General features: G+C 48.2%; 1 protein-coding gene across 1 annotated transcript; it reads right to left on the bottom strand.

The window, feature by feature from the left end:
- Positions 1 to 936: 936 nt before the first annotated feature.
- Positions 937 to 5,018, bottom strand: LOC135821712 (uncharacterized). The gene is made up of 2 exons (XM_065334709.1): positions 3,177 to 5,018; positions 937 to 954 (listed from the first exon to the last, which is right to left on the bottom strand). The coding sequence occupies exons 1-2, from the start codon at positions 5,016 to 5,018 to the stop codon at positions 937 to 939; spliced, it is 1,860 nt and encodes a 619-aa protein (XP_065190781.1).
- Positions 5,019 to 11,679: the final 6,661 nt, after the last annotated feature.

The raw sequence follows: 11,679 nt of genomic DNA, 5'->3' as shown, positions 1-11,679 counted from the left end.
CGCTGACAATGGGCGCTTTCGATTACACATTTGGGCCTAGGTTGTATAATTTTGGAATGAACATAATGAAAGCAGTACGGCCATGTCAACGAAAGAATACACGTAAAATTCGTGTAAGGGGATCCCCTGGGATCCTGTGAACCCTCGCTGGCGGGTCGACGTAGCACGGCGTTTACGTCGAGAGCGTCATTTCATGGAATTATCAATTCCGCTCTGGTCAGAATTGACGGAATTGGAATTGAGAAAGGAATTTCTGTACGCGAACGATGCATCCACTATAATAAATTCTAGAATGGACCAAAATGTTCGTAATCGAAAGCTCCAAATGAGGGATGGTCCCGAGTTAGATGACTGCACCTGGAATTAATGACCGTGTCACCCCAAGTAAGATCTGAGGAGCAAACTGACTGGCACCATCAAATTTCACTTCAGACTTTCTCTGTATTCAATTCCCTCAAACTTATGGATTAAGATTCAGTGTACTCAGTTTTTTTGACTGTACTCACTTCGATTGTCTTCTGACGACTACTAAAGTGTTCAATGAATGCAAACATGCCATGCCTGGGATCAAAAGCCGTATTGCAGCTGAATGTGTTTCTTTCAATATAATTATCACTCCCAACTAGCCAGGGTGGAAAGACAACGGAATTGACATAAGACCTAGACAAGACCGAACTGCATAGAGAGTAATGCAGGAATGTTCTGGCACTGACCACCTACATCTGGATGATTGTACTTGTATACCGTCGTGTACTTGTTCAAGTAGCCAGTATGTACTGACGCCTACTGAACCGATTCAACAGAATTTAGAGGACGTTGCACTGTCTTTTATGTTTCCACGTGCTCTCTTTGAAGCCTAATCGCACTGACTACGGGATTATACAAATTCCTTCGTTGCTTATTATAGTGATATAGGTAATTCTTCATTGAAGTGTATTAGTATGCTGATGCTGACTGACACAGTCGTGCACACCAAATAGACAATAGGCACAGGAGACGTGATCATCTGGAATATAAGAATAATGATGGATATCGCATAGCGCCACAGAGTGCACCTACACCACGCTTAGCGAACGTGGAAGACGTAGTGGCCCAAACATAGGACCATCCAAAGTTTCTCGAAGGCTGAGTAAACTGCGCAAAATATATTGGTATAAAGAACGATCATCCATCCTCTGGGGGGGGGGGGGGGGAATATTCCTTTTCGTTCCCGTTCATAATGCATACAACTTTATTTTCTGTTTTCTACGGAAACTGGAATGAAACATCCTGCCCTAACGAATTCCAAACAAACATCAAGATGATCGAAGATCGAAGCGACTTGACTCGAACCTTGTTCTTCCACCCGTTGTCACCATAATGCTACCGTTGATGTTTGTGATGCTTAGTGTGAATGTCGAGACTGCTGATTATGGAGTTATGCCTGCTGTTGAGTGGCACGCATCGGTGTGCTGGGCGATACGGACCAATGTGAAAGCGGGTTCGATGAGAAAGATCTGCAACTGGAGAGACATTGGGGGCACTTTTTGCGGTCAACCAATTTTAGCTTCGGAAATTGTCATGAACGTTTCATTTCGCTGTGCTCATTGAAGTCCACAGTGTCCCATCTTTACTGCATGAACGGAGCTGGCTGCTTTATTTCATGGAATCGGAATATGAAGTGTCGTTACCATCTTGAACGAAAAGTGCTACTTTTACTTTTTGCGCATCCACCATCTGCTGACGTCACTGATCGCTACCCGTTTAAAGCTTATCCACTGGACGCAGCGAGTGCTGGAGTTGTTGTTGTTGTTGTTGATTTTTATTTTGCTTCGCAAGGCCAAACATGCAATGGTGCCCAATTCTATGGAAGCGAATTTCAAAAGGGAGAGAGCTATGGGGAGAGAGAGAGAGAGAAAGAGAGAGAAAGAGAGAGAGAGAGAGAGAGAGAGGGGGGGGAGGGAGGGAGGGAGGGAGATGATAAGCAATTTTGTAGCGTCAACAGAGCGATTTTGCAGTGTTTATAGAGCGATTTTGAAGCATCAACAGAGGGAACACAAAGAGTTCATAACTTGAGCGCACAAGCACGCCGAGAAGAGTAAATGACGTGGTGTGTGGACGGGAAAAGTCAGACAGAGCATTCATGGCAAGGTGTAGGGGATGGAGGCAAGCTTAAATTGCTGGGCAGCCTTGATCTCCCTTACACTCCTTGGAAGAGCGTTCCAGGCCAAGGCTGCCTGAAAGGCCAGGCGAGATCTGCCGGCTTCTGACTGTGCCGAGGGGACAGTGAGGCCCCTGGAAACCTGGTGCCGGGTGGTGCTGCCAGCTGATGGTGAGAATAGGTCCTGGAGGACACTGCTGGCTTTCCCATTGACACAGCGCCACACCAGGACGAGCCGCTTCTGGGCGTAGCACTCCCGAACTCTGTACAGGGACATCCGTTCGAGCAGAGGCTGAGCCGAGATGTGAGGCGGCAAACCGTATACCGCTCTCGCCGCTCGGTTCTGCAGGACCTGAAGGCGATCAAGCTGCGAAACCTTGAGGGAGGAAGAGAAGGCGTTAGACCCACATAGGAGGTCAGGCATGATGACTGACCTCACATACTGGATGCGACTACTGAGGCTCAGACATCTGCGGGACCGCCACAATGCTCCAATCTTCTGCACAACTTTCTTCGCCATCGGGTCAACATGGGGGTCCCACTTCACAGCGGCGTCAAGGGTCACGCCGAGGTACCTTGCTGTTGGGCTCAGGGGAAGCTCTGTCTGGTTGCAGCGGACAGCGACATGCTGACCCGCATTGCGTTGTGGTACAATTGACAGGACCTGGCTCTTCTTGTCATTTAGTAGCAGATGTCGATGCTTGAGCCAGTCAGCGACGTTGGTGACGGCCCCTGACAGGCAGGCTGATGTGGCTAGCACTGATTTTCTGTGGCAGTGCACTGCAATGTCATCGGCAAATTGCAGAGATGGAGCAGGATGGGCTATGGCAGGGACATCACGGGTGTACATGCTAAACAGGATCGGTCCTAGGACCGAGCCCTGTGGTACACCAGATGAGCACTTAGCAGCAACACTGTAGGTGGGGCCAATGCGCACTTGCTGGGTTCGATCGCTTAAGTAGCTGCAGAACCAGCGAAGGGAGGCATTGTCCAGGCCGAGATCGAATAGGTCCCGGACCAGTTGGCTGTGATTGACTTTGTCAAAGGCTTTTGACATGTCGATTAGGCAGACGCCTGTGGTCAACTTGTCGTCCCGGGCCTTTAAGATTGCATCTGTTGCTACAACTAGGGCGTCCTCTGCGGAGTGCTCACGGCGGAAGGAAAACTGAGACGGTGGTATGGCACATGATCGCTCCAGATGTGCAACAAGTTGCTTCTGGACGATCTTCTCGAGTAGTTTGGATACGATCGGCAGGAGTGACACAGGACGATAATTTGCAGCTACCGATGGATCGCCAGCTTTGAAGAGAGGGCTTATTACAGCATATTTGAAAGCCAGAGGGACTTCACCATGCCTCAGCGATGAGCTGAAGAGCACTGAAAGCGATGGAGCCAACAAGTCAGCGCAAGCACGTAGCAGACACCCAGGAATCCCATCACTGCCTGTGGCTTTGCAGGGATTTATCCGTTCCAGGAGGTGCTTGACCTCATCTGGGGTGGTTGACTGGAAGGTCAGCATTGAGCCTTGCGGCTGTGGACCAATGGGAATCTGGAGCTGCGCCGGACGGGACGGATCATGTACAATGCTGTGGAAGGCATCCGAGACTTCTGTGATGTCGCACGTTGGCTGATGATGTTGACGAGAACGGCTAGTGACAGAGTTGATCACGGACCACATCTTCCGCAGGTTGGAGGAGTGATCACGACACTGCTGTTGGAAATGCTGATTGCGTTTTCGCCGGTAAGCATTTGAGGCTTCTGCACGGGCTCGCTTGTACTCCTCATGTAGATGCACGTTAGTCTTATCTTGTAGCCACTTTCGGTGAAGTCTATTCTTGTGCATGTTCAGTTGGAATAGATCACGGTCGGACCATGGCGGGGGAGTCCTCCTGGTGGAGATTCTGACTTCACGCAGGGGAGCGTGACTTTCGAGAACCGACATAAACTTGGCATGCCAGCCATTCCACATCTCGTCTACAGTTGCAGCAGGGGGAAAGGAGTGGAGGCTGCACGAGGCAATATCTTCACGAGATGTTGCAAGGTTAATGGCACGGATCTTGCGGGTGAGGCGCACTGATTTCCGCTGCAGTGGGTGTTGCGAGGAGGGTAGAGACAGACTTGCATGCACAAGGAAGTGATCGCTGATCGTGCAGGGTACAACTTCACAGTGACTTATAGTACCCACGGTGGAGAGCACTAAATCAAGCAGCGTTCCATCCGGACATCGGGGTGTGACTCGTGTGGCAGACTGAACATAGTTGCGGAGCCCATACGATCCGATAAGGTCCCAGAAGCGCTGGTGAGGACGACTGGTCATGCATTGAGCCAGATTGATATTAAAGTCACCCACCAGTGTCATTGATGGCGTGATCGTGGCAGCATTGTGGAGGACTGTGTCCAGGTGGCCCCAGAAATCAGCAGTTGCATTTGGTGGGCGATAGAGGCAGCCAACGAGGTGCTGGTGTTGCCCTCCGCCAATAGCTATCCAGGTAGCCTCCAGGTGGCTATTGTGCAGATCAGAACGATAGGTAACTGGGAGTGATGTTTTGTAATAGAGGCATGTGCCCCCACCCTGGCGATCGGGCCGGTCACAGCGAACAACACTGTAGCCGGGAATACAAATTTCGCCATCCGAGATGGTACTATCCAGCCAGGTCTCAGCAACGCCAACGACGTCCCAGTTGTGCTGGTGGGCAAGGCTGTCCAGTGCATGCAGCTTGTAGCGCAGGCTGCAGATATTCAAAAACCCGATGTTGAGGCTCGTGACGAACAGTTTGAGGTTGTTGCAGTTGGTTGTTCTTTGGGAGCCCCGGGACCTTCGAGGCTGGAAGGGAGTAGCATTGGGGTTTAGCAGGGGTATATGGCTGGCAGCAGACATCACTGTTCGCTGACTGGAGCCACGCGCTTTGCAGCTTGGTCTTCAGCGGGAGAACCACGCTGGTGGGGTCGTGACTTCTGCCCAGGGGTCCGAGTTAACTCAGCGCCGGGTTTGGGAGAACTGTCGCTGCTGCTATTGCGGCGGCTGCTGCTGCCGCTCCTGCCACAGTCGTTTCTGCTGCTGTCGTCGCCACTGCCATCGTCTCTGCTGCTGTGGGCATTGTCGTTGCCGTCGCCACAGCCACCGTCACTGCTGCTGCTGCCGCCACTCTGGGGATGTTGGGAACAGGAGTTGAAAGACCAGAGTCATACCCTATACACGCCTGAAAGGTGGGACATCGATTCTACATGCGTCGACACTCTCAAAGATTAAGTTTTCCCTGCATCTGGATGTGTATGGTCGGGTAACGTTAGCGACAGCGGAACCAGAATGGATTCCCCAGCACTTCAACAAACGGATGAGTGGACCAAGCGTCTGTGTAGCGTTCCCAAGCACTCCGCAGCCCGCACAAAACTGCCAAACAAACAGTGCTCGGTCAAGGACGTAGGAGACGACATTCTTATTCTCCTTGTCATAGTAATGCGGATATTGTCTAGAGCGTGTTGTAGAGAAAGCCGAACTAGTTCGGCGCATTCAGCTAACGTAGCTAGGATAGGCTTGTCTAAAATAAGCCCAAGGAACATCACCAAATCATGCACATCCCGTTCTTTCCTCCTCATCTATTTCTAAGTGAAGTAGGAACAAAATTGTCCTCCTCATCCATGATATTGTCGCCATTTGCCAAAGGAGAACAAAATCACCAGGAAGGCTTAGGATTTTATCTACCTTCTCAAATCAAAATCTTTTTAAATAAATCTCCACGACTCTCGTCAAGTATTAAAGCGAATTCAAAAAAGAAAGGACTTTTTAGCCATGTCGAATGAACAGACCCAGGCTCGTACAGGAAGTTGCTCCGAGTGCAGAAGACGACCACGTATTCATACTCGCATACGAGTTGATAACACCCTCTAGTGATGTTGGTGAACATCTGAAAAACAGATGCGCATCTGCTCTCTGATAGGGAGCACAGGTCGGTCGCAAATGAGTTTGTTATGCGGCGACAATGTTGGATGTGCGTGTCCCTAACGTGTTTGTATAAGAGTCTGTAATTACCATGCAAGAACATCCACTGGAGCAGGAAGTGTACATGCGTGTTTTATAATCTATGCTTAATCATGATTTGCGGGGTGTGTGTATCATAATTATCTTAGTTTAGAGAACAAATACACAAAGAAGCAGGCTAAATGAAACACATCAACGCACAGCAACGTATTATGCCATAATAAAACGTAATTATTAATTAAGGAAATCAGTAAAAATCACATTGAGAAACGTGCGGTATCCTAAGGCATTGAGAAGGAAACGTGCCGCAGTTAAATCAAGTCTTGCAGTACCCCGTGAACACGGGCAGAGTGTCAACAATTTCGCCAGAGTGAAGCCTTTTTTGTCACACTCCTCTCCTATATTGTCAGCTCAGGGGAAGCGAAATAAGAGCAAATGAATGCTAGATAGTACAGGCTGTTCTTTTCTGATCAAGTCAATTCAAAGGGTCGTTTTCGTCTGCTACCGTCAGGTGCACCCACTGCAAAACGTATCCTGGTCGGCTCTAAATGCGATGCCACTTTCACATTGCTGGACAGAAAGCCATACATGATGGAATGTGATATCCACTTGTTGCATCATAACTGGTGTTGTACGCAAATACATCTACATGAATACGCCATAAGGCTTAGAGGTTTCTGCATGTGCGACTATACACTAAAGTGCAATGCCCCTAAAAACAGGCTTTGCTGTACTGGTGTATTGACATTCTCGCATGGCTTTAATGTATCGCTTGGGCTCAAAGGAGAAATATAAGGGGAAACAAAAGGTTTGGAAATAGCAAAGATAAGATATACAGACGTTAGTGATATGAAATGGGACGATATCACGTATTTAAGGTAGCCAATTTGCAAACTATAATCTGAAACAGAGTAAAACGGAAGAACAGAAGCCAAGAATAGCAACGGCACAAAAATAGCTACCCCTGAAGGTAAATTAGACTATCCTAACAGGGCACATGTACTGGACAACAATAGAAACACTAGGATGCTTATAGTACCTACCAATAGGCCTGCCACCTAAGAACAAAATGCTAAACTGTGTCACCATTAAGATAAATCTAAAGATGAATGCTTAAATTGGTATTACACGAGATCACAGAAGCCTATGCACGGCGCACGGCAGGAAAGTGTTCAGAGTGGAGAGAATCACAAAAGCTAAACGCGGCAGTTTGTATTTCACGGTGGTAATTTCGTGCACAATAACCAGCCTCAGCAGGCGCAAAACAGTGCTGTACACATGTGTGCGTTTTCCACGTAGTCCACTGCAAGAGACGATGACATTTCTAGAAGCTGCTTGTGACCTCAGGAGAGCAGTCCGCTTGAAACGTTCAAAGACTGGATACACATAATGCTGCAGGAGAGCATCTCCACCACGACTGGTCAACTCCTGTAGAAAAATGGCCGCTAGAATTTTAAATCGCTTCCTGACCTCCCCTCGCTGACTGGCCCCTTCAAGACGAAAAAGGGACCATTGCAGCACATCCAAAACCACAGATGTAGCGACCCTCGAACCTAAATCTTTCAGAGTGTCGACGCATGTAGAATCAATGTCCCACTTTCCAGGCGTGTATATGGTATGGCTTTCTCCTCTCAACTCCTGTTCCCAACATCCCCAGAGTCGTTCTGCACTCGTAGCATCCAGTGGATACGCTTTGAACGGGTAGCGATCAGTGCCGTCAGCAGATGGCGGATGCGCAAGTAGAAAAAGGCCAACTTTTCGTTCAAGATGCTGACGACATATACCATGACGTGAAATACTGCAACCGGCTCCATTCGAACAGTAAACATGGGACACTTTGGACTTCAACGAGCACTGCAAAATGAGACGTTCAGCGTGATAGCTTGCACGCTCATGGCAAGTTGCGAAGGTAAAATTTGTTGACCGTAAATAGTGTCCCTTGTGCTTCTCGTAATTCAACGTAAACATCCCCACAGCGAAGCAGTAAAATTTCACTAACAATGGGCTGTCCGCCCAGACTGACTTGCAGGCTTGCATTTCTGACTGCATAGCTTCCATTGTAATGCAGAACATGCTCTGCCGGATATCATTCCAGTTGCAGATCTTTCTCATCGTACTCGCTTGCGCAGAGGTCCGTTTCGCCCAGCACACCGATACGTCCCACTCAACAGCAGGCATAACTCCAGAATCAGCAGTCTCGACATTCACACTAAGCATCACCAACATCAGCGGTAGCATTATGGTGACAATGGGTGGAAGAAAAAGGTTCGACTCAAGTTGCGTTGATCCATTGTCTTTCAGTTCTTTTCGAATTCGTTCGGGCAGCATGTATCATTCCAGTTTACGTGAAAAACAGAAACCCAAATTTACTGTATTATGAATGAGCAAAAAACGGAATGGGTGCACTTTACGTCAGGCGATTCATCCTGGCGGAGCATCAGGCAGCTTGGCTCTCTTATGGGGGGCGCTGAGGATATCGACAGGCGGATTTCGCTGGCATCCCAGGCATACGGTTGTATGTTCAGCCTCTGGCTGGGGCGCAAGCATGTGTCAGAAAGGTCCAGGCTCAAGCTGTACAGCTCGCTTGTGCTGCCTGTCCTCCTTTACAACTGTGAGACTTGGGGAGTAACCCAGGCAGTCTTTCAGCGACTGGACTGTTTTCACCGCCGACAGCTCAGAAACCTGGTGGGAGTGCGATGTCCAGACAGAATTACGAATGATAATCTGTATTCTAGATGTGACTCGCAGCCACTGTCGGAGCTTGTTGCCAAGCGACGCCGTAGCCTCACTGGCCATGTGCTGAGGATGAGTGAGCAGTCACCCCCTTGCCTTGCGATGTCCTGCTATTTTCAAGCGGGGTCACGTGGACGAAGGGGCCGTCCCGCGGCTACTCTCCCTACTACCATCATGAAGGACCTGGCAGGGCACGACATTCCTTTGAAGAATGCCAGCGACCTAGAAGGTGCACGAGCATTTGCTGCAGACAAGTCGAAATGGACAGACATTGTTTATGGATGAGTTTTTTGTTGACTGGAGACAGAAGCGGACTTGGCTTAATTTCAGTGTATTCTCATGCATTGTTCTTTGGCCTTTGTACGCGTGCTGTGGTATTATTATTATTATTATTATAAACGGGAACGAAAAAGAATAATCCTCTCCCCAGAGGAGGGATGATCGTCCTTTATACCAGTTTATTGAGCGCAGTTGACTCAGCTTCTTAGAAAAGGTCGGTGGACGTATGTTTGGGCCATTACGTCTTCCACGTTCGCTAAGCGTGGTTTAGGTGCACTCTGTGCCGATATGCGTTGCCATCTCATCTTTCAGATGATCACGTTTGCAGTTCTTATTGTCTATTTATTGTCCACGACGGTGGCAGTCAGCATCAGCGAAGGTGTAAAATTAGCGTACTTGTAAATATCAACGCAGAAATAAATAAAATTATTTTATCACTCCCTTAGTATTGACTCACATAGATTTTTGCCATACCTAAGCAGTCAAATATTCCTGCATATTTCACTACTTAGGGCTATATTGACTGCTTAATTTGACTGCTTAGGGGTCGCGCAGTTGAACGGACCGGTGCCTAGTGCAGCATTGTCACTGCATGAGTAGGTGGCGGTGCAACGGTTGTGCAATCATAAAACCGGGATTCACGAGGTTATCGTTTTGGAATTTGAAATACGGACTGTTTTTCGTGATAAATCTAATATTGACTTCGTACTTGGTCAGTATAGGAAATAAAAACCTCGTAAAAGACCTCGGCTTCGCCTTGGTCTTTTACTCGGCTTTTATTTCCTGTATTGACCTCGTACTCAGTCAATATTAGATACATAATACGCAAAGAACTCATTCCCGTAGGCAGTGCAGTTAGGGTTGAAAGAGAGCACATAGAAACATAACAGACAGTGAAACGTCCGCTAACATCAGTCGAATCAGTTCAGTAGGCACCAGCATTTACAGGTCACTTGAACAAGTACACAACGGTATACAATCATCCAGATGCAGGTAGTCAGTGCAAGAACATCCCTGCACTTCTCTCTATGCAGTTCGGTCTTAGGTCAGTTCCCTTGTCTTTTTCCTCCTTGTGTGTTGGGAGTGCAGTTCATATAATTAGATAAAAAAACACATTCAGCTTCAATGCAGCTCGTAGTCCTAGGCTTGGCATGTTTGTATTCGCCTTACATCAAAATAGCAGCATTTAAACCGTCCGCCCCACACCCCGCCTGCCACAATGTCAAGCCGGGCCTGGTCAGTTGATATTGCCGTCCGATGGCGAAACCGCTCACCAGTGACAGGCTGAAGATGAGGCTCCACTGCAACCTTATTGGCCACTCTCCGGAGCATGCTGGCGGTGACTTCACGTACCTCATTGTGGCGCAATGTTGGAAATCCACCCTTTGGGCAAGATAATGCGTAGCAGAGATCGAAACTGGCCCCACAGCCACAGCTACTGGGAAGACAAGTCAATGGCCAGCCATACCGAAGGGCGATGCCGTCCCGGAACTCACCCTTGGTCAGAGCGAATCCGTGGCGCTTCATCGGCCGGCAAGTCAGCCAACTGGACGCTCCCAGCTGGGAGGCCAATTGGCCAGAATAGGAGGGTTCTGCCGGTGCCGCTGCAAGGAAATCAAGCACTTTGCTCTTCATACAATGTCTGTTCGCGGCCGACAACTTGCGCTTCGCGGAACGAATACAGTCCAACGGTTCGCCAAGGGGAACCTGAGAACAGATGCGTTCCACCAGAGGCGCTGTGATGGTCTTCAAAGTTGTGTACTGGTGGTTTAGACTGGTTGGGACAACAATTCCTAAGCCACCGTATTCGTTTACGGGGTGCTAAAACTCTCTAGTGACTTTGCCGGGTATCGCATTTACGCATCTGTTCTTTGGTGGGGCACACAGGTTGGTCCCAAAAGCGTTTCCGATGAGGCGTCAAAGGTTGATGTGCGTGCTTGAGCATTCTTGGACAAGAGTCTATTTTCATCATTAAATTTTTAACTAGTTGCACAGGAATACCAAGTCTACATGGCCCTACTATGATCTATTCCGGAACGGTATCTTCGGTTTGTGTGTGTATACTATTTCACCCTGCGTTTCCGGAACACGTTCAAACTGTTACAAATAGTCAGAATAAAACACACACGCATAGGATTGCCCCAGTCTACATGACCCTATTGTATTCCATTCCGGAACTTGATCTCCAGTTTGTGTGTGTATATTAATTCACTCTGTGTTTCCTGAGCACGTTCAAACAGTTACATACAGAAAAATAAACACACATGCACAGCACCGTAAGACGCCGCAATTTTAACAAATTAAGAAATGAGTCGCCAAGTATAAATTAAAAGCTGTTGAAAATGATGCCCTCAATTAAATCACTTCCGATACTTTAAAAATCCAGATTTCCATTGTAAGAAATCCAGTTGAGAAACGTGCAATATCAAATTGAATTGAACAATAAGCACTGGAGACGTAATCACCTGCAAGGTAACATGGCAACGCATAGCGGCACAGAGTGCACCTTAACCAAGCTTAGCGAACGTGGAAGACAATGACTTTTTTT

The sequence above is a fragment of the Sycon ciliatum genome, chromosome 7, assembly GCF_964019385.1.
Source record: "Sycon ciliatum chromosome 7, ocSycCili1.1, whole genome shotgun sequence".
Lineage (NCBI taxonomy): Eukaryota > Metazoa > Porifera > Calcarea > Leucosolenida > Sycettidae > Sycon > Sycon ciliatum.
The sequence above is the reverse complement of the archived record's forward strand: the minus strand, read 5'-3'. Positions and strand labels throughout refer to the sequence as shown.